Source organism: Patiria miniata, unplaced genomic scaffold (genome assembly GCF_015706575.1).
Source record: "Patiria miniata isolate m_02_andy unplaced genomic scaffold, ASM1570657v1 HiC_scaffold_7, whole genome shotgun sequence".
Taxonomy (NCBI): Eukaryota; Metazoa; Echinodermata; class Asteroidea; order Valvatida; family Asterinidae; genus Patiria; species Patiria miniata.
In genome coordinates, this window is record NW_024037074.1 from 38,956,276 (window position 1) to 38,980,051 (window position 23,776).

General features: G+C 39.3%; 2 protein-coding genes across 2 annotated transcripts; one reads left to right on the top strand and one right to left on the bottom strand.

The window, feature by feature from the left end:
• The first annotated feature begins 1,984 nt into the window (after positions 1 to 1,984).
• LOC119745630 (arpin-like) lies at positions 1,985 to 10,205 on the top strand. Its single transcript, XM_038222135.1, has 6 exons — positions 1,985 to 2,201; positions 5,363 to 5,438; positions 5,827 to 5,959; positions 7,156 to 7,362; positions 8,155 to 8,309; positions 9,104 to 10,205. The coding sequence occupies exons 1-6, from the start codon at positions 2,113 to 2,115 to the stop codon at positions 9,110 to 9,112; spliced, it is 669 nt and encodes a 222-aa protein (XP_038078063.1). The 5' UTR covers positions 1,985 to 2,112; the 3' UTR covers positions 9,113 to 10,205.
• Positions 10,206 to 10,946: 741 nt separating this feature from the next.
• On the bottom strand, positions 10,947 to 21,918 carry LOC119745629 (V-type proton ATPase subunit D-like). Its single transcript, XM_038222134.1, has 7 exons — positions 21,766 to 21,918; positions 19,211 to 19,328; positions 17,590 to 17,669; positions 16,533 to 16,600; positions 15,438 to 15,482; positions 14,228 to 14,398; positions 10,947 to 12,859 (listed from the first exon to the last, which is right to left on the bottom strand). Exons 1-7 carry the CDS (start codon positions 21,804 to 21,806, stop codon positions 12,630 to 12,632), a joined length of 753 nt encoding a protein of 250 aa, XP_038078062.1. The 5' UTR covers positions 21,807 to 21,918; the 3' UTR covers positions 10,947 to 12,629.
• Between the last annotated feature and the right edge of the window lie 1,858 nt (positions 21,919 to 23,776).

The following is a 23,776-nucleotide window of genomic DNA, read 5'->3' on the forward strand; positions in this document are numbered from 1 at the left end:
CACAACTTAGGATTTTTATTGAGAGAATTGACATACTTCCAAAACATTGTTACTGCTGAAACCATGCTGAAATTAAAGATATTTCATCCCAGTGAATTGGATTTAAATTAGCAGGAGTGGGGGGTATGATGAATGACCAAAAACAGTTTTCAATGACCCCAAGTATTTAACCATGAGGTGACATATTATATGAAATAGGAATGACTTCCAATGACTTTTAATTTCCTTTCAAAAAAAAATTCATCACTACATATTTTATAAACAAATATCGCTTTAGTAATTACATTTGTGAAAACAAAACAGGTGGTTGGGAGCACGGACTAAAGTTTTCATAATTAAAGAATTAATTCTCCATGTGAAAAATGTAACATTATGTTTTTGAGGGCCGGGGCTGATTTCGTATCACTTTGTTTGTTGTCTGGCAAATAAATAGAAAACAACACAATGGAAACTAAAACAAAATCCAAAGTGTACTTTTGATATGCATTTAGTGTCCGAGGGGTAATTAAGTTTCAGTTTTATCACTGTCTTGGTCTATTGATTGACACAATTCGGTCACTTGGGGGCGCTGTGTGTGAAAGTGGTAAACTGGATTGTTGTCATCTGCAGGGTAGCGCCAGTATCACAACTCCAGCAGTATCACTTATGATAATTTATGCTTACGTCACCACAAGTCAGGCACGTCAGGTCACAGGACGTAAAATTGCAGTATCAATGGCGATCAGTGGCGGAGCTCCGGGGAGCGGGAGGTTTCGCATCGAATGATCGGTCAACTTTCGGAATGTAACTCGTGTTTGAGCACAGCCAGCTGTGACATGTCGTTCTTCCCATTCCAAACTAACTAGTGCAAACAATTATAATAGCATTCGGTTGTACCACGGAGGTAGAATTACTTGTACTTGGGCTAACTGATCTGTAACTTTGTCAAGTATAGCGTGCTCGGCGGATACTATTTTACACAGTGTCGGCATTTTGATTACAACGTGCGCTTAATACGAATAGATAAGGGGAGCCTTCGTTTTTGAAATGACCAATGTTAAATTAACCGGCTTGGGCAGATGATTCGGGTCCCATGCATATTCTTCCATGATTTATTTTTTACATTTTAGCATTCAAAAAGTAGGTATGATTACTTTATCGTGAACGCTTGCATTAATTGTTATTTAGTTTGTTTATTTTTACTCTTTTCCTTTTGACACAACCATAGAGAAAGGACATACCGTATTTACATAAACCTTGTTAATATTCTAAAAAAAGCTATTGAATAAAGAATTTATTTTGAATGAATGGATTTGAATCTGTATCAAAATCTTATTTCTGTCGTTGAAAAATCTCCGCGGTTTTCAATCATGATTACTTCCGTGTGCATCCGTGGACTGCGTAACGCCATAACCACAGAAATCCTTGGAGATGCTAATTATGATTTATCCTTTACCCTAGTGTATGGGAATTGGGATGGTTGACCTATCATGTCTCAAGTCAAGATATTTTTCGCAGGGAATAATAGATGACCTGTGAAGCCATGCAGAAAAAGGTGTGTGTAATGATTTTTGTGCCAAAGAGGGTTGGTGGTTTTACCAAGAAAATTACCATACTTTTTTTTAATCGAGGAAAACCATAGGGGCCCACCGTGCAAGCTTAAACGGTGCCTTAGGAGAAGTGCATATGGTTGCAAACAACATCAGTTCTAAAACAATTGAAGTAGATGCAGGTATCGAAGGTCACCGTGTACGGCAATTATGTGCCGAGTCGTAACATTGTACATGTTACACCCCGTACAATTACATGTACGTACGGAACCCTTGACATGTACATGTATGGGTGACCGTGCTGGTGGGCCTGCTAAAGAAGGACATGCACACGACGATCACGCGCGGACCGACGATGTACATATTATTCATAAGTTTGATGACGCTGTACTGTTCACGGCATAAATTATGATAAGTGGTACTGCTGGAGTTGTGATACTGGCGCTACCCATCTGCAGACACTGCTGTCACGGTGTACGCATCATCGAAAGACCGACGAGGAGAGCATGCAATGCTAGTTCAAAGTTATTGAAGAATTGAACTACTTTTTCCTCTGATTTTTGTTTCCGATTCCTTGGGAACTATGTCCCGTTTATATGACAACCAGCCTCTGCAGTCTGTCCCCGTGGAGAATCAAACTTGGAAGGGGGAGTGGAACCCGGAAGTCCACAGGTTGTTTTGCGACCACTGTCAATGTTATTGGGAGTAATTGCAGAATACCCCGCCACTCGGAAATACACCCCTAAAATCACTGGCTACGAGGTTGGAATCACTGGAAAAGAAACAATTCAAGTCCATTGCCAGCTACGCGGATACTGAGTGGGGGTCCATTATTTGAAAACGAAGCAACACAAAATGAATGGGAGTTGCTGAAAAAAATTCTAAGTCCAAACCAACCACCCTGTTGGCGGCTACGAGGCTACGGAGTGGGAGTCCCCTTGAATATGCTTGAGAACGAAGCAACACAAAATTATGGAAGTGTAGGTAGGACATGGTAAAAATAAATCTAATTCGTACGTACGAATTACTAAACCGTACGTACGAATTACTAATTCGTACGTACGAATTACTAATTCGTACGTACGAATTACTAAACCGTACGTAGGAATTACTAAATTGTACGTACGAATTACTAAATTGTACGTACGAATTACTAAATCGTACGTACGAAATAATTAGTAATTCGTACGTACGGTTTAGTAATTCGTACGTACGATTTAGTAATTCGTACGTACGGTTTAGTAATTCCAGTGGCGTAGCCAGGAATTTTCCAGGGGGGGGGGGGGGGGGGGGGGGCGCCGGGGGGGCCTGGAACATTTCAGGTGGGGGGCGTCATGTAGATCAATGAAATTTTTTTTAGAAACTCAAAATCTCAGTGGGGGGGGGGGCGACTTGGGGGGGGACAAGGTTTCATGGGGGGGGGCTGTCGCAGTGGCGCTGCCACGGGGGGGGGGGCCTTGGGGGTGACAGCACCCCCCCCCGCATGAAACCTTGTCGCCCACCAGTCGCCCCCACTGAGATTTTGAGTTTCTAAAAAAATTATCATTGATCTACATGACACCCCCCCATAAAATGTTCCAGCCCCCCAGCGCCGCCCCCAACCCGCCCCCCCCCCCCCCCCCCCCCCCCCCCCCCCCACTTAAAAATTCCTGGCTACGCCACTGCCCCCACACCCAGCCCCCCCCCCCCTTCCCGTGGCTACGCCACTGAGTAATTCGTACGTACGGTTTAGTATTTCGTACGTACGGTTTAGTAATTCGTACGTACGAATTAGTAATTCGTACGTACGGTTTAGTAATTCGTACGTACGAATTAGTAATTCGTACGTACGAATTAGTATTTCGTACGTACGGTTTAGTAATTCGTACGTACGAATTAGTTTTATTTTTAACCATGTCCTATCTACACTTCCATACAAAATGAATGGGAGTTGCTGAAAAAAATTGTAAGTCCAAACCAACCACCCTGTTGGCGGCTACGAGGCTACGGAGTGGGAGTCCCCTTGAATATGCTTGAGAACGAAGCAACACAAAATGAATGGGAGTTGCTGAAAAAAATTGTAAGTCCAAACCAACTACCCTGTTGGCGGCTACGCGGTCACGAAGTGGGAGTGCAATGGAGCATGACGCATAGTACATACAAGTAGCGCTGAGAATGTTTATTGAGGTCAACCAACCGTGACCTCGTAGCCGGCTACGAGGTGGATAGATCGAGTGGCGGGGTATTCTGCAATTGTGCCTGTTATTGCATTGGTTGAGAATTATACTATTTATAGTTACTTGGGATACTTAGAGAGTAGTAAGGCTAGTAGTACATGTAGTACTCTACTAAGTCTACAACCGAGATTCTTGTGCATGCATTTGTGTCGTAGAAGGAACTCGTGTGCCTGTACTGGGGATATAGTGGGGAAGTTGCTCACCTGGGAATATGCCGGTTTACTGGGGATGTTGTTACAATGTCTGGGGATGTGTTGCTCTACCATTGTGTCTGCTGGGAAAGTTGTTTTACTTGGGATGTCATTCTAATTGGGATGATGATGACTGGGGATGCCATTCTACTGTACCGGGGATACGTTGCTCGGGAAGAATGTTGCAACCTGACGCCTCTTTTTTCTTCATATTGTTGATGTACCCTAACGTGGCGCGGCCCCCAACGTGGCGCACTTTGATTTTTCGCCTGTAGCGCCTACCTAGAGCAAAAGTTTTAACTGAAATTTCACAGAAAGTGAAATTTCATCAAGTTCTAAACACTCCTGTTCATAAATCGCGAGTTCATTTACCCGTAACAAAGTTAGAAGAAAAATTTATTTTGGCGTGATTTTCCGATTTCTTTTTCAAGTGCAAAGTGAACCCTTTGAAAATGCCCTGAAAAATAAGAAAATAATTTTCTGACAAATATCTGGCTGGGTATGTAAGTAGAGATAATAATTATTTATCAGAATTTATCAAGTTTACAGAAATTCTTAAATGTTAATTTGGAATTTTCCGAGATTTATTCAAGTGCGCCACGTTAGGGAACACCCCGCCAATTTGTGCCCAATTTCCGGACGCCATCGTTTTTGAATTTCGGATTAAATTTCATGAAACCGAAACTGTTCACAGAGGTTAAATAGCAAGCATTAATAAGGTAAAAGTATTAGTATTCTACTGCATGAATTTGAGGTTTGTCAACAAAGAGGTTTGGCAACACTACACGAGGAAAGTCGGGTAAGCTTCGAAGTGCGCCACGTTAGGGAACACGACTATATCATCTCAATTGAAGGTCAGTCATTGCAAAAATGATAAGACATGAATCCGGGACTTGGAAACATTTCCAATTTTGTTAGGAAATACTTTAGACAATTTTCTTGACTCTCCAAGACTTTGTACACAACCGCTGAAGTGGCGTCAGATTGCAACATTCTTTTCCATGTCAGTCTACTGGGGATGTCACTCTTCTGGGGACGCCATTAATTCTACTGGGGATGTCGTCGTCTGGGGATGTCACTGTACTGGCGATGCCAGTCTACAGGGGATTTCACTCTTCTACTATCTAGGGATACCAGTCTACTTCGGGATGTCGTTCTACTGGGCACGTCTTTCTATTTTGGATGTCGCTCTGCTGGGGATGTCATTCTATTGGCGATGTCATTCTACTGTGGATGACAGTCTATTAAATTGCATTAGTTATTATGTATACCAATGCATTTTCAAGATATGAAGTTGGGATTTTGCATCTTGACATAAAACACTTGATGTAAAATTTCCTGACAAAAAGTTGACTATTGTTTCATTTATATTATTATTGAACCAATATCTCAGTATAATTTCTTAGTAATATTTCTTGCTTCACAGTGGTCCGGGTGTCCTATTAGATGGAGTCCTACATGGGAGGTCCAGACATGTCATCACAGACACAAACCAGAAAAAGGTGAATGAATAATCATTTGGGAAGCTAATCATCCTCACTCGCAGCTGGGAAGCTGAGTTGTGATGGACGCGGCTACAACGTGGTCCAGCCGCTGGCATATAAAGGCCCCTTTGACAGCCAGCCACATCGACCTATATATGACCACGAAGCACAGCCTGAGATCATAAGTGTTTGATTAAACACGATGATCAAAATTTGAGAGAGGAAAAAAGGGACATTTGGGTTTCTGGCACAGTGGGAGGTATGGGTGTTGAACAAGTTTGTACACATTTTTACTTAATTTTTTTTCATTTTAAAATAGGTCATGCAAAATCTAACAAATTTTGAAATGGTAAGGATAAATGATTAGTACTATCAGTTAATTTTTAGTCATTGATAACTATAATAGTCCAGATACGTGGTACTTCACGTGAAGCCAACGGTTGCACACAGACGCAAGTTTGACAGCAGAGGAATCGAGATTGAACCCAACTTCAGCGACACTCAGAAGGTCAGCAAAGGTCATCTCATGTCGTCATACAGTAAGTCAAGTTGTTGGTTCGGAAATTTGTTCTTCCAACTATTTTTTACTTTTACCAAGAAGAAAATGGATGCGGTGATGATTGTGGTTGTTTTATTTCTATCCTGGTCATTCTATAAATTTAGGGTCTACTATTTTTCCTGTCCTGTTACATCAGACATCTATGATTTTATAATTCTGATGCACTCCTTAATGCAGTCCTTTTCCACGAATGATTATGTAAAGCAAAGTACCTACCCAAACATGTCATTTTTAGAAAGACTTGAATGGCAATTTACAAAGTCCAGAAGTAACAGAGACAGGAAAAATGTCACACTTTGGAACCTAAATTAATAGAATGACCCGCCCGCTAGTTTGTGATTTGCATTCAACGTTGGAAATCAGATATTTGATTGTCCCCACCAAAAATATTTCTTTCCCCTCACTTGCCCACCCCGAAGTTGTAAAGTCTGGTGTCAGCACTGGCTATTTCGTTTCACTCTAAAGCCCTCCTATGGAAACATGCATTGTCAGCCTGCTTATTACTTGGGTCAATATTGGTCAAGACCCCCATTGGTTTGTACACAGTAGGCCAGGAGGTGAGGAAGAAAATGTTGACCATTGGTGACCTCTTAAGCAAAGGGAGGGTTAGCTAATAGACCTTATGCGTTAAGGCCGAGTCGGAGCGCAATGGTTTGGTATTGCTTGGAAAGACATGTGTACAGGCATGCAACTGTTCCTCGGATCTGTTGATTTCCTCATTTGTTTACTTCTCATGAATGCCATTACAAATCGAAAAACGCTGTACAAAGTCTTGTGTGGTTTGGAATTTCCTCGTTTTTCCCTAAACTCCCAGTTACATGCCTGTGTGTAAACCTTTTGTGCGTTGATTATTAGTATATCAAAATAACAAAAAACACCATCTGAGATACCTGCAGTGCGCAAGGTCTATTGACCCCTTGCATAGAGCGCCCTCACTGAGGACAGGCATGCGTTCCTCTGTGTTACGCATGAGGATATATATATATATATACTCTCTTTGTCAATGAATTAAAAAAGAGGAAAAGTGTCTTCAGTAACAGTGCTTTGCGCAATGGGTCAACAGCCTGCATGCAGATTTGCATGTTGACTGGTTATGGGGCATTCAACCATGGCAAAAGTTTATAGGGGAAGGACTGCTAACATGGCTGGTTTTGTTACCTTTTTTCACCACTACAGAAACAGAGGCCAAGGGCAAATCAGACAGACTCTCAACCCCCGAGGTGATATCGACCGTCAGTAAGCAAGACTTGAGCAGTCTGACGTCCAAGCACAACAGGGATGGTTGCGTGGCTCTGTGGGCCAGGGAGGAGCAACTAGACAAGATTGAACTGGAGAATGGGGACACTATCAGATTGAAGACGACAGCAGATTGCCCATTCATATGTGAGTTGCTTGAACTATTCATGTGATGAACATGATGCATAAACGGGGACAGATGGAATGTTCCATCCCATGAGGTGAAGCCGAGTGGAATGGAACATTCCATCTGTCGCCAAACAAAGTTTTTTCTTTCCATTGCACAAATGTGAAACATTTATTTTATACAATCCTTGACAAAATCCTTGTCATCTGGTTGGTAATAGTGTGTCTGTGCAATGGAACTTCAATTTACCGTGGTATGGAACTTCTGTTTTTGTGGGGCAAATAATTCAGTGACACGTGATCAACGACTCACCAATCAGATGACAGGATTTATTCAGGTGCTGTATGACAAGAAGTATTCCACGGAGCTATCTGTCTATACTTGGTCACCTTAATTACTTGTTGAATGATCAAATTAAATGAGCCACATATCTGATCCACTAAATCAGAGTTGAAAGCCATGGGTTCTTTACAAAGAAATCATATCTCTTCCTTTTCATCATAGGTTTGCAACAAAGTGTCATATTATCTTCAAACCCCCACATTTAGTTGAAGTTAGGTCCCAAATGGTAAAAGTCTCTCACATGAACAGTGGAATCTGTTTGCTGTTCTTAAAACTTCATGATCGCCAAGTATGCAGAGATTCCACATTTTTTAAACATGTCCCCGAGTGGCACTTGTTCCCTTTAGCACTTGGTCGCTTTAGCACTTGATGGTCTCTTTGGTACTTGGTCTCTTTGGCACTTGGTCGCTTTGGCACTTGGTCGCTTTGCCTGGATTGCAAGTTCTTTTCTTGTTCCTTTTTTTAAACAGTTTCAATAGCCAAACTGGACACCGTCACAAGCCAAGTGTCCAACTACGCCGGAGGGGAGACGGTTGGGTCGTCCTGGACTGACAAGGTCATGTCAATGAAGGCCCAGGATGCACCTGAGCCACAGGACACCGGCGGGGCTGAGGATGATGAATGGGTGAGATGATGTTGAGTCAATCACAAGTTCATCACAAGTCAAATCACGAGTCAATTGCAATGTCCATCACAAGTCCATCACAAGTCAAATCACGAGTCGATTGCAAAGTCAATCACAGGTCAATTGCAAGTTAATCACTAGTCGATCATGAGTCAGTCACAAGTCAATCACAAGTCAGTCACAAGTCGGTCACAAGTCAGTCACAAGCCCATCACAAGTCCATCACAAGTCCATCACAAGTTGATCACAAATCAATCACAAGTCAGTCACAAGTCAATCACAAGTTAGCTCACAAGTTGGGACACAAGTCTAGCCACAAGTAACAGGGGGTAAACAATGACAAAGGAGTACCTCTGTCACATAGGGCCTTTCCGAAACCCAGGTTTCGTCTTCCTCTACAGCTTCAGGAGATTTTAGGCCCCCAACTTCTGGAACTCCAGCTACATTTTGGTGCCTGTTATGCTTCAGGAACATTCAATCGGTTGATATGAAGCCAAATGCTAGAATATTTCTGTTTAGTTTGCTTCTCAGTAATTCAGAATTTGGTAGTAAAGCCGAAGCGGAAGACGAAGTGAAGGTTTCGTAAACCGCCTAAGCTTGTGATTTGAATTGAGACCTTGTGACTTGCATGTGACCTGACATGTGACCGACTCATTTACAACTCTAGCAATTTTTTTTTCTATTTCTTTTTCATGGTTGCCATGCTAAAGTGTTCAGTCCATTGGTAGGGTATTGCTTAGATTTTCAACATGCTGGACAAGAAAAAAAACCTTTTCTGTCTTCTTTTTTTACAGGATGACTAAAGACAATATCCACCAAGGTCAGACACGTTTGCCATCATTCATTTTGGCTGCACAGTCCCCCATTGGAAGGAGAAGCCACTCTCAACAGATTCCCCTTTGGAAGGCTGCATGTTCGCGACAGAACAAACAGTTCACTCCCCCAGAAAACAAAATCGACAAGCTTGTGGTTCAGCATCTAAATCAAAAACTCTGCAGTCTCAGTGAGCCAGGAATCATTCTAGACCCCTGTTTTGGGGAGGGGGATGGAGTTTGAGCTGAGGGGGGGGGGGGGAGCTGAAATCATTTTGTCATAGAGTTAATCTTTTCCTAAAAGAGGCTTGATAAACCTATTGTGATATGTGAGCACATCAAATTTAAGAGACTGAAATACACATTGAAAATTCCCTTTTTCTGTGGCGAGAAGAACATTTTCACAAATATACATGGTGTGAACAATTGTAAACTTTTCTGATGTAATTTTTTTTAAGTGAGAATGAAAACTTACATAATGTCTCTAAACTATCTGCATTATAAATGAGTATTAATATATCGAGGGATATCACTTGTACATTGTTAAATATAAAAGTTATTGAGAACTATAACAATTTTTTTAATGTTTGTTTTTGAAATTGTCAAAATGTTATAATTATTCATACCAAGATCCAGGAATGTTAAAAAAACAAGTAGGGCATATTTCTCCAAGAATTTTTTTTTTTTTTTACAGATATTCTAATCTTTTGGATCTTCAAAGTGAGGTAGCATATTTGTTCCTATTCACTGATTCCATGGATATATATAATACAAAAAAAAAATCAATTTTTCTTCCAGGACTAAACAATGTAATATGAACTCATTTTAAGTGACATTGAGTGTATAAATTATTGGAATACAGCCACAGTACAACTCATGCAGCTTTTGTGTAATGTAAACAAATTTGATTTCAAAACATTTCCAAAGTCATCTCTATGTTAAAGTGGTCTATTTTTAATTGAGCCAACATTGATATTGTTGCCTAAATCTATAATTTTACAATTTTTATTCTTAACTCTAAAGATGTATTGTCTGTGCTATTTCTGAATTTCACTCAAAAAAAATAAATTCTTGATGTCTCTTACAGAGGTTGTTCACATGACATTTGAGCCCAAAAAAATCGGCTCACATTTAGTTACTGGGATAATTACTTGACAATAATTTGGTTAGTGCTTAGTAGACTGGTTCCCGCCCCAATCAGAACTGATAATGTAGGGACAGATGTGTTTGTGAAGAAAAAAAACCCCAAACTAAAAAAAAATTATAGAAAAAAAGGCGAACAAATTAGAATTTTTTTTTTCACATAAACCAAACAAATTGAAAATTTGTAAAAAAAGAAGGAAAGATTTTTGTTGTTGAAGAGGTCAGAAAATACATCTTTAATTGAAGTTGAAAATCAGTGAAGTTAATTTCTTTTTAAGTTTTGCCTAGTTAAAAGTGAATATATATTATTTGAATTCTTACTTTTGGAGGAAATGCTCTGAATTTAAAATATATAAAAATTATTTTTGAATGCAACCTCTCTGCTGTAGCAATTTGTTCCGTTTTCCTTTTAATGTGGCATCATTTTTTTTCCAGGCGACGGTGTGATGACCAGGTGTACCAATAAAACTGTCCATGACATCACGCTTTCGTTAAATGAGTGCTTTCCTATGGGTGCTTGGTGGCTGTCATCCCGAAATGGCTCCCATAGGAAAGCGCACATGTAAACAAAGAGTGACGTCTTTACGTCTCGGGGTTATTCCAATAGTGTGTCATGCACTCATAAATGGTTCGTGCCGGAATTCGGGAAATCTCGAAACAAGTTCACACTCAAACACACAGATGTCTTATGACTTGTCCATTTATTGCATTTAAACATTTTTCAATACCATATACACACTATTGATACATGATAAACATTTTCCATTAACAGTACTTAATTATATGATATACGTTAGCACAGAGGATAAACTAAACAGATATTAAGTTGTTTCACTTCTTTTAAAAAGTAGTTCTAGTTAATTTTTCAAAAAATTTTAAACTTAAAATATTTTCTTAAACCTCTCATGGAATTTATTAGCTTATAAACCAATCTTTTTACACCAAACCAAACATATTCATGATCTAGTTTTCCCACTTGTTTGCCAAAATTGTTTTATCCAACATTAAGGTATGTTTACGTTTGTTAGATCACTTTGCCCAATCACAGTGAGGACTCTGTCGCAGCGGGCTAGTCTTTCTTGTGAGGCTAGTGCTTGTGGGAGTGGGTGGTTGTAAAGCAACAATAGACTCTATAGAGCAATAACAATGTGACATAGTACCAGGCATGAAAACAGCCAATCAGAAGACAGTATCTAACAGAGGGTACCCACCATCATTAATAAGCACGGCTACTTCAAAATGCCATGCTATAAATGTGTAAATAATTGGGAGCATATTGAAGATCTATCATTTTTTGGCTAATGGTATTTAGAGAAATACGAGGTACACATTGACAAGATATATTGGTGCTTGGAGGTTTACAATAAATACTGGACAAAATATATTTCATAATTATAGCACAGGAACTAAATAAAAGAAAAACCTAAATGAACATTCCTCTGCAGGACCCAATGAAATTATTTGCCAATGGACTGTTGCTAATTGGGAAAATGTAAAAAAATAGTGAGTTGTATTTTGTAAGGTGACGCTTTTTGTAGGTTTTATTTTTAATTCAGCAAAGACCAAAGAATTTTCACAAATACTCTTTCCCTCCCATTGACAACATCTTCACATGAATTGGATGAGGCAGCCAACGTTTGACAGAAAATCATTTCTATCCAAAAAAAATGAATAAAAAAATTGTTCTACATATGCGTTGTTGATTTTCATTACTGGACCGGTTCCAGACACATATAATTTTAAATACCACGTTTTGTTCTAGCCCTAATGTTCTAGCCATTACTTTGGGATAAAGAACTACAGAATACTACAAAAAATATATATGCAGGCACCACGTACCAAAAAATACTGTGAGTGCTGTGCCCACTTATATGCTGAAGTACTGCATACCACAGTTTACTACCAGTAGTATTTTGTAGCTTTAGGTGAGGTTAGGGTTAAATAGATATCAATTAATCACAGTAATATGATTCCCTCCTTTAAAAATAAAAACAGAGAAGTTAATGCACTCACTAAGCATCATTTATATGCCACTGGCTGTTCTTGATGAATTCCTTAGAGAGTCTCTTTGAGGATAGAGGATTGAACATTTTAGTTTGATCTGTCTCACTTTCAGAATTGAAACAAAAAAGACACGCCCTGCTTTGTATGAACCACTATCCTTATGTTAATGGATAAAAGATATTGCAAGCTGGGCATATTATCAAATTTACAGCAGCCATGTCCAAAATTACTTGACTATGGCTAGCAGTAACACACACATGTCTATGGGATGTGGCTGCAGCCGTAGCTAAGTAATTTCGTAAGTGGCTGTGACTAAAAATTGAAAATACATCTCGATCTACCTAATACCACAGTTTCTGACTCAAGTTTCAAAAAGTAAATCTTCGTCCTTATCGTCGTCTATAAGATTCCCCGCCTCCTCAAAATCCTCTCCCGCCTCCTCCCTGCGCGCCTTCATCATGGCTTCTTTCTTGGCCACGATGATCTTCTTCTTTTCCTGGATCTTCTTGAGACGGTAGAATTCCTCTCGTTCCCGCTCGTCCAGCTCGGTGGTGATGTAGGCGATGGTGTTCTCGATGCGAGGAATGATCACTGCAAAAGGGAACAAGTGCGAGAGCACATTAAGCTCTGGTCGTCTTGCATGACAGTCTTGCATGAAATCTATCCAAACGATCCTTGCCAGAGCTTAAAGATGCGACGCCGAAAAATTTGACGCCAATTGCACATATGGAACACCATTATTCTTAATTTAAACCTAGATTTATAGCGATTTGTGGTAAATACCACGTGACTATAACATTACTGCACATATTTTGTCTCCGTTTACAACCTGTTCATAAACATCTTTCCCAATTGTTGCAAAACATTTTAAGTATCTAATTTATTTTATTTGCTTTTTTGGAAAATTAAAATTTGGTAGTTATATTTTATGAGAAACTTAGTGGGGCTAATCTTGGTCAATTTTCCGGAGACAGACAGACCGACCACCAAGTGACATTAAGAAGCTCCTTCCAGAGCTTAAAAAAGGATTTGAGCCATTTCATTTAGTTATTTTCTTTTGGAGGGGAAGGGAATGGGCTGGTGGTTGCAGTGTTGTATTTGAGTCCATCACAAGTCCTGCACTCTCAAGTCAAATCGCAAGCTATTCAAATCAACTTTGACAAAAGCATTCCTTTGTTTATTGTCATCTATTTTGTATTGACTTGTGATGACTTGCGATGATCTCTATTACAGCAACGGGTGGTTTGGAGTAGAAGGTTTTGTGGAGTTCCTGTTATTTCTTTTTAGTCTAGTATATTCCTGAAAAGTTCCATTTTTATATCAGAGATTTGAATCTTCTCGTTTTGTTTTTGTTTCTTTTAACATACTAATTTTTTTTTTTTTCAATTTTTTTTCTTTTAAACTCTGATGAAATATAATAGATTGATCTAGTTTGAGTTTCTGTGCCAATGCTGATGTTTGAGTAACGGAAAAAAAGGTAGCCAAAAAGTAAACGATATTTAGTTTTCATTTTTGAACGCCTTTAATTAAAAAGAAGATACAGTCTTGGTGAGTTATCGTGTACCATGTAAAAGTGTTAACCAAATTTTTAGTGACAAACAGAACTTCATGTCCTTACACTGTCTTACCATTTGAAAATAGTCAACTAGACTTAGTCCAGCCATTGCCAAATAGCGTACACTCGTTTTGAGTTAGTTGAAATAGGTTTAAATATAGTTCTTGAATGAACTTGCACATTGATTGCATTACTGTATGCATAACAACAGCGCCCTCATGTGTCAGTATTTAGCATGAAATATTGCATTACACTAAACTTGAAGAGCCAACAAATTAACCACAAAAATTGAGAATGCCTTTGAAATTTTTTGACTAAAGTTGATTCTCTGACACAAACTTTAATACTGACTCCTCACATTTGTGGTAATGATTCCAGCAGTAAATCCAGCCGACAACACTCACCGTGTTCAATTGCATTAACACGTCTATTGGTGATCTTGATGACTTCATCCAGTGTGACAAATGATGTCTGGAGGGAGGCTAGCTCCACCAGCAGCTGGACAGCCTTGTCGTAGTTCTTCTTCAGTTTGTCGATTTGCTGCCCACCGCGAGACAGCCCAGTCAACTCGTACGCTGTTAACGAGGATCAAATAATCAGTTTGAGCATTTTTGAAACAGCAATTGAGTGATCCAGTTGCAGGACCGTACTACAGTTTGTAGTACACATTGTAACAGGGGTCAAAATTCAATCAGCTATTTGCTGTCTACCATATTTACGTTGTAGAGAGGTCAGCTGTTACCTGAACTTGCTGACTAGTCTTGTTATTAACCCTTACTCCCTAGGCCGTTTTGCTAGGATGTAGCCTCAATCCTGCAAAATCCTCAAATTGGCCTCATGGAAAAACAGCATATGGCCTCAATCCTGCAAATTCCTCCATTATTTCTTGAATATGGTCCGTGGAGAGGTGACCACTGCCTGAATCCTGCAAAATCCTCCGGCTATGACTGTCAATAGGCTGAGGCAGAGGCAGTGACATCCTGGAGCAGTGCAGAGGATTTCAAGTATAATCAAGGACTAAACTTATGCATGGCTGGGCATAAACAACACAAGGTTCGGCCCAAAACCTTGACACAGTGCGTCCTCCAAAATCAGCAGTGCACTTTTGCCACCTCAATCCTGCAAATTCCTCCAATTTGCAAGAAGGATTTTGGAGGATTTGGAATGATTAGGGTTAAACGGGATGACTGATTATTCATGCCCACCCACCCCATGCTTTTTTACTGTTTTCTCGCAAAGCGTAATAAACACCGAGCTAAAACCAGGCATGCAACTGGGAAGTCACAAAAAAAAGGGGGAAATTCAAATCTTTCCAAGACTTTGTACAGTGTTTTTCTATTTTCAATGGCACACAATGGAAGTGAAAAAAGAGGAAATCAGCTGATCCGAGGAAAAGTTGCATGCCTGCAAAACTTCAACAGGTTAGGCTTCGAACATTCTTCTTTGGATTTTGAGCATTGTTACTATTGGAAATTTACAAAACGCATGAAAAACAAATGATCCTATATGCCTTTAAGTTCAAAAGATCTTTCATAAACTTGACACAAGATCGTTCCACACTAATGCAGTGGAATGTGAATGTCGATTAATTAATGATAAACAAACTTCACTTACTGTCACTGCCATCGGTGTAGTGTTCAAATACTGGCAGAAGAACGCCTAGAACAAAGCAAACCAAAGGTAAGGTAAGGGCCCATCTCAATTCATATCTGGGATGAGTTCAAGACAAGTTCCGGACACAGTATCCGGTATAAGTTGCAGGATTCTGAACAACTTCCCCGCACTCTTCCCACAATGAAGTTATCAGTATTGGTGAGTCAATCATTGTTAGTGAAAATATCCCTAGGACATGTCCGTGACAAATGCAGAGCTTCTCCTAGACAAAGTGAATGATACTACCCACAACTTGTTCTGAATTTGTCCCGGACATGAATTGAGAGGGGCCTTAAATGAGTTACAAATGAAGCTTATGAGGAATTAACCCTTACCCTACTAGACCCTCCAACGCATGCCAATATGTGCCTCAAGAAAATCTCCTATGTTTTTTGCATGGCCCTCCAATATCTGCCATGTCATTTCAAGGGTAACTGGACAGGCACTCCAATACATGCCACAGAGAACAATGAGAGTCCTCTGATAACAAAGTGAGTGCCCCCAGCTGGTCAGTATCAGGCACCCTCCAGGGCCTCCAACTCCTGCCAATTGGAGCCTTCACTGTTAAGACTTGTTATCTGCCAAATAACTGCAGCTGGAGGGCATTGGCATAACCAACTGACATGCAGTAAACTACCCTCAGAGAGTAAGGGTTAAGGAACGTGGAAGAGCAGTAGGCATGCCCAAGACAATGTTTGTTTCTCCAACAATTTTTAACAGTTTCTGTTGGTATGGCAAGATCCATAGTTGCTTATCTCTCATTTTTAGATAATAGTTGGGGTCAGTGCTTGAATGCCACAGTGATGACTTTGGACTATTTTTAAATAAATAATTATCCGATAATTCGAACTTGGATTCGGATGAAAATTTGAAAGGCGCCAATCAAGTTTTACATGTGCCAGCCTAGTTAGCTTGCGCGTTTCAGGAATTTTATACACGCACGCTGGCTGAAATTTACATGCAACAAGTAGGTATTGAATGGGCCACAAATTGGGATTTGCGTTTGCCTGTTGAAAATTGTCAGTGAACTTATGTATTTTCTTCGAGGTATCTTACCTGCTACATTGTCCCTCTTGGAGCGGACTTTGGTCTTTGCCTTGGTAACATTCTGAAGCACCATGTGACTGCAGAAAAAGTTTTGAAAACAGACAGCATTTTAATAGTGATGTATGTATCTCCATATTGGATGTGGCTGTGGAATTTCATTCATGTGACAGGTTCTGGCAAAAAGGGACGGAACTGGACACAGGCCGTGATGGACATTTGTTTGTTGATTTTCAGATTTGTTGATGTTTGTACTTTTTGATATGTCTACCACACATATTTTAAAGAAATGGTACAAAAATCGAGGAATAAAAGTGTTTTTAAGGATAAAAAAATGGCATCTTTCATTTTCACTACAAAACGGTCAAAACTTTAATGGCCATTTTCCCAGTATGTTACTCTTTTTTACATATCGATAAATGCGAAAATTTAAACAGCCACAACTTGTCAACGAAACATCCAACTGAAGTGCAAGAAACAGCATTGTAAGGAGAATTTTATTCTCTTTCCTAATACCCGCAAACCCTCATTTCGACCTCTGCCCAGTTCGGTCTCATTTTGCCAGAACGCCTCACAGTTATAATAGAAACGTTGACTGCTTTAATTTCAAGGATTTCTCCATTACTGATTGTGGAAATTTCCTATCTAGAAAAGTTCAAAAGGACTCAAAACATCAAGAAACGCATTTTTATAAGTCTGTTGAATTAAAACAAATAATTTCGTACTTTTACACCACTATGGAATCCCCGAAAAATCAAAACTGCAACATATTGGTTCCAAGAAACAATATATTTCTTCTGGGAAAGAAAGCCTACATTTTACAACTTATCATCGGCAAATATAGTTCATGCAAGGTTATGTGCCGTGCCTAATGATAAAATGTCCATTGTCAAATCAAAGATCCAAAGATGCTAAAGGGACTCGGGCCACGTCTTTATGACATGGCTATGGCCGCAGTAACACATGTCTATGGGAAGTGGCTTTAGCCGCACCCATAGGCGCAAGTGTTATTACAATCCGTAGCCAAGTGCTTCAGATGCGGCTATAAAGGTCAAGTTTCAATACTCACTTGAAATCGCCCGAGGCAAACTTGGCTTCTGCCAGGGACAATGATGCGAGCTTCATGACTTCACCCATTAATGTCTTGGTCTAGAAGTGATAAATCACACAAATTCATAAACAAAATAATATGAAATGTTCAGATATGTTTAAAGTTGATGATATCGTCGGTCGCACCACGAACCTGCATATCTCGATTTTTTGCCAAATTGAGTTTTTGTCATTAACGTTATTATTTCATCAAAGTGCTCATTCTCAGAAAGTTTTATTCCGATCGGAGTTCTAATTAACTAAGAGCGCTAATTAGACTGTGTGGCGTGTCTCTAAAAAATGAAAAATGCTGCACCATGAAGTGGCGTATCCCAATAAGCCACTTTACACGCTAATTCCCATAGTGCTATGACGTCACAAAAGAGTGTTGACATGAAAAATTGGAATTTAGCGTTTCACGAACCGACGTATCTCCGTATCTGGCACACGGCCACTATTACGCGCGTTGCATGACATACGATAAACATGATAAAAATCTGTTTCTCGAAGTGACAAATAACTTTGGAACTGAATTTCTCAAAAACTAAGCAACTCAGATGCACACGGATTGCATACAATAAAGTTCAATCTATAATTTAATAGCAAAAACGAAACAGCTTGAATTCTTACACAGGGAGTATATAGAATGAGCCTACAAAATGATTACCAAGTTTAAATTGTTTTTTCTCGAAACACAAAAAAAAGCGATACGTCGGTTCGTGGTGTAACCGACGATATAATTTGATACAAATGCACTAAAAGAGACTTGATGCTGATAGAAAACATCCTCTTTCATGGGTCATTCTCTGCTAAGGCCAGACTACCTTGAGCAGGCACAGTAAAAAAAAATCAGAAAGGTTTAATATTCATGTACAACGTTTATATTCCATCATGTCTAGTAACTTTCAGATAAATTTACAGATAATGGCCGTCTGTAATGCTCATCTATCAGGAGGTCCCCAATAATGGCCAAAACACACTCATGTTGGCTAGAAAATTGGTTTTTAGAGACTTACATTTTGAGAAGGAAACCGATCATTTTTAACAGCGGATTTGCATGTTAGAAATATTTAACCTGTTGGAACATTTCCATGGTTAACTCATTGCACAAGGCTACTTTCAAAACCTTTTGGTGGATTTCAAAAGATCAGAGAAAATTTAAAGTAAAGGGACCACCCAGCAGATAGAGAAACATTTTGTGAAGTGCCTGTGCAGGAAACTTCTAATCTCGAGCCTATGGCAGAGAAGGGAAGGGAGAGAGGGGGGGGGGGGGGGTGGTCAGTTGATGTTGGCCTATGGCAGAGAAGGGAAGGGGGGGGGGGCGTCTGTAGACGTTGAAAGACAAACACAATATTTGACATGAGTCCATTTTTAAGCTGTTCATTTTGATCATAATAACCACCAAAATAAAATAAAAATACAAAAAGCTTTATCTGACCCATAGTACAAAGTCATGCCTTGTACACGTTTAGATTTCTAACAGATGCAGCATTGATCGTACACTTTGTAGTAAGAAAAATGTCCACTTTTACCAAGAAAGGTGGACATTTTGGTGTGTGCTGACTACTGGCCTAGATTTTTTGTGTCAGTGGTAAAACTACCTCAATGATTTTATGTAGAATCTGCCGGAATCGAAGCGACAGTGCATCGGCCTTCTTCTTCAACAGACTGTGTCCTTTCTGTGCTCCTTTGAGACGAACCTTCATGTTAGTCAGAGCCCTGAGAAGGAGGAAAACCACAGACGTACCGGCAGTTACAGGCAGGGTTGGAAATAGAATGTGTTTGGAATTGGGTAAAGTGCGGGTAAAAATCACATTGAGTAGTTTTAAGTTACTATCACAATCCTCAATCCTGACAAATTATCAATGAAGTGGGTGGCCATATTAATTATTAACTAAGGCCAAAAAAAAGAATAGTTCTGCTTCCGGTTACCCGACCGACCCTATTTTTAGGCTGCGACCCTAAAAATTTTATGATTGAATAAATAAAAATAAAAACCTTATGTCTTGTCTGTCTTCACAAAATACCCCTCAACAACCCTTTTGCATAAAAAAAATGCTTGTATTTATTGTTTTCTTACTTACATTCGCTATTTTTTCAAAAGAAACCTCCGTTATTTTTACAAATTCGCTGCGCGATTCAACTACTTCGCAATTCGATGTCTGTAATCACGTGCGTAATAAGCGCAATGCGGCGACGACTGGTTCCCGCCGCGCCGCGCAGGGGCCAATTATGAAAATGCGGTAACTAGTCTGTGCACGGCTATGCGATCGTTAGCACAAGCATGGCTATGCAGGCGCAGGCACGTGCTCTGTCAACTGGTTGGACTCGACATCGTAAAAATGCTGAGAAAGACATCGTAAAAATGCCAAGAAAACACCGATGGAGAAAGAACATTTTTGCAAGTTAAATCACAGATTTGATCTAGCTTGTCTGTGTATGTATTTTCCGTGTTCAAGAGTTCATTTTGAGATCGCACTACTCGTATTTGGAGTGATACAATGCAGCGTGTTTCCTGAAATGTTCGACCCGTTGGCCGCGGGCCACACATGTACATGTATGTACAGTGCATCACACACTTCGGAGTTTTGGCCAGCTCCCCTTCTTGACTAGCGTTGTGCCTATGGTGCGAACGACCTGAATTTCCCAAAAAATTTTTACGAATTATCGAACGTAAATATATTGACAATAATTAAGGTAGGTTTTATTCACTTTTTGTGGCCATTTTGTGTATAGCTTTTGTAGTGCAATGGAAATAGTTCAGGCTAAAACTTCGCATATAATTGAATACCCCATTCAATCTGCATAAAAAAAAATTTTTTTTTTTTCGACCGACCGACCCTATTTTTGAAAGGCATGTAATCGGAAGCAGAACTATTCTTTTTTTTGGCCTAATATGTGGTCACATGATGTAATTTATCTAAGGTCAAATTAATCACTCCACCAATTGACCAGTCCACATTACGTCTACAAGTTCCAGCTAGGCCTATACGCATCATACACAAGTGCAGGCATATATACAAGAATTTGTAATACTTTTGGCTGTGATTGGTCAAGACTGTACACGTAATAATAATATACCCCTAGAACTATGGGTATTACAAGTAATACCCATAGTTCTGGGGGTAACAATAATATAGGCTATGTAACAATTAAATGCTCCATAACCCAAGTTTTAACATTTCCTATACTGCTGCCACACATAATCAATTTGGGTTTTTTTCAAATTGGGATATCTCTGTATTAACAATGCAACAATATTCCATAAATAGCCGTCAATGTTAACATTCTAAATTAAATGATTTTGCACGAATTTGCCTTAAATTATCATGCTTATTTAGCCTTGCCATGCTTGCAGATGTATTTTTGTGTAATGTTATAACAAGGAACAGAAAGCCAGACGGCAGACAGCATGTTAGTAGGCCCTACGATCTTTAATACAAGTAGGCCTATCAAACAAGTTAAAGCTTTTTGATAAATGCGAATGAGACACTCTAGGGATAAATGCAAATGATAGGCTTACATGAAAAATACAAGGTAGTGGATATTTTGCCGGAGGTAATGACGGCAAACTAACGATTACTAAAGGTTTGCCGGCGGCAATCCATATCAACAGAGGGCGCTGTACTCTTTAAAATAGGGCTGAATTATAAGGTGTATTAAATTCCCACCAAAAGTTGTGTAGCACATACGGTGCAGTGGTTCAGCAAAGGCTCTAGTAAGCGGGATGACTCGCGTTCGATTCCAACCGCACCACATTTTTAAGGTTTATTTTCTCATCCCCAAATAAATAAGAATATTCTTCTTTTATTATTTTAACATGTCTCAAACATTTTTTGCAGAGTAGGCCTATTACATTTTCTTTTTCAGATTTGTGGCTCTGGAGCATTTTTTTTTAAAGGGAAATAAAGTACAAATAAACAGTAACTGCGCATGTTCAGTGCATATCCGGCAAACTAACGTTTACTAAAGGTTTGCCGTCTCCGGCAAAATATACACTGCCAAAATACAATAACTTTCTTTACAATTACTTAGCATGATTAGTCATGTTAGTACAGTCAATACGCCTATTTGGTAGCCAAGAAAGATAACACTCTCTACCAAAAGTAAGGCGAGTTAACACTTTTTTACGCATGAAAAAGAACAAAATACTTACATACGAGAAGGAAATACAATAATCCTCTCTTTTCCCGACATTTTGACTTTGTTTAGCTCGAAACGTAGACCTCGAAAGCTGAGTGAATTCTGTAGCCCACTGCGGAAATTACGATATCGTGTATATTAATGTACAGTCATGTGAGTACAGACTGGCTCCTGGATCTATGGATCACAATGTCATTGTTATTGTGTAGATCTAGCCTGGTGACAAGACCTTGGAAACCCAACTGTTAGAGTCGCTACAAGTCTGTTGTGAAGTATTGTGCCTTTCTTTGCTGTATTTTAGGGGTAGATGTTGGGGGGGGGGCGTGGCTGGGGTTAAGGGTTTATGTATGATGGCGGCCCACTGCCGATGTCAGATGATATCATCATTGATGATATCATCAGTTATAGTCCCCACCTACCCCCCCCATGTCAAAACATCAAAACAGTGCTAGTGAAATTTTGAAGATGCAGTTAAAGATGTAAATAAATAATACACAATGCAAATTATCGGAGAATCTAACTTTTATTCTCATTGCAGCAATATATAACACAGAAGTGCACAACCTTCAAAATTATCTATCACATGTTGTCATCAGTTTTCTTTTAACGGGGAGGGGCATATGATTGGTTTATGCCCCCATAGTATGACTCTATAATGGATGCTTTGTGCTTCCAATGGAAAAAACTGTACCCTTCAACTCTTCTGAAACATTGTGGACTTTCACTCTCATTTTACCAAGTTACATTTAAATCATTAAACTCTGTGTGCAAAATTATTTCAATTAACTTGGTGTACCATTGTTTCTGGCAGTTTTCCCAATAAATAATTTAAAGAGATTACTAGCTTACTATCAACGTTACTATTAACAATAAGTTTTAATAGGAAAACCAATGTAAAATGTTTCTATTGACAAGTGCATAAGTGCGGCTGCAAAAAGTACAAAAATGTTCCGCGTTTTTATGACAAATCATTAGCCTGCATATTAATGATAACTTTACATGTACTTTTATTGCAAGTGGGGATGCACTGAAGACATGAGCCAAAACCAGGCCTAAAACTTACTTGCTAATTCAGATAGCAGAAAGGCCATTATTAAAGAGGCTCACAAGAAATCATTTAAGGTTGGGGCAGGGCTCATTGTCCATAGTACTGCTGGAAGGCAGAATGCCCCTTTAAAGGTAGAGTGGACAATTGCAGCTATCCAAAAAGTAACCGACCAAATTATTGTTGAAAAGCATACTTGGTTTTAAAGATAGTAATGACACTAATCTCCCTGTGAAATTATTCCTTCTGGCATGCTGTCGTTTTGAAGAGAACAATAAAAGAAGGTCATTTCCTAAGATTGTCAAGTGACATATTTTTGGAAATTTCAGTTTGTGTAGTTTTTTTGTAATTGGGCGAATCCATGAATGGGTGCAAGCACTGACGCGACGCACACATGCGTGCGGATGCTATTATTCGTCTGTTCAGTGTGAGATATGTAGCTACAATCGGCCGAAAGAGAATCATGTCCCAAATGCGGATTTTGGGATTGTGTCAAGAGAGGGCGCAATTCAAAATATGACATGGCATATGACATATGACACATTTGAACTGAAATCGAGATCCAGAATATTGTGTTTCCTCAAAATATACAGCATTTACAGTGATAAATCTTCACCGGGTTAGTTGCATCCATCTTTAGATTTTGAGCACTTTTGTTGCTTTACACGAAAAAAAAAGGTCCAAAAGGACAAATGGTCCATTCTACCTTTAATTAATGTTCTTCCATTGCAAATACATTTATCATGCCTCTTTTTCACATTTAATCATACCAAGTTTTGACAAGTTTTCTCCCTTAATTTTAAGTTTTGCAGACCTACAGCAACTCTTAACCGTATTTAACACTTTACAAAACCAATCCTTTCCTACCTCACAAAAAGTATCTAAAAAATGAAGAAATCTCTGGAAACATCTTTAGCTCGTTACATTGTCACACTGACCTTAAACTGTAACTGGAATTATAAATACTATTTACATAAAC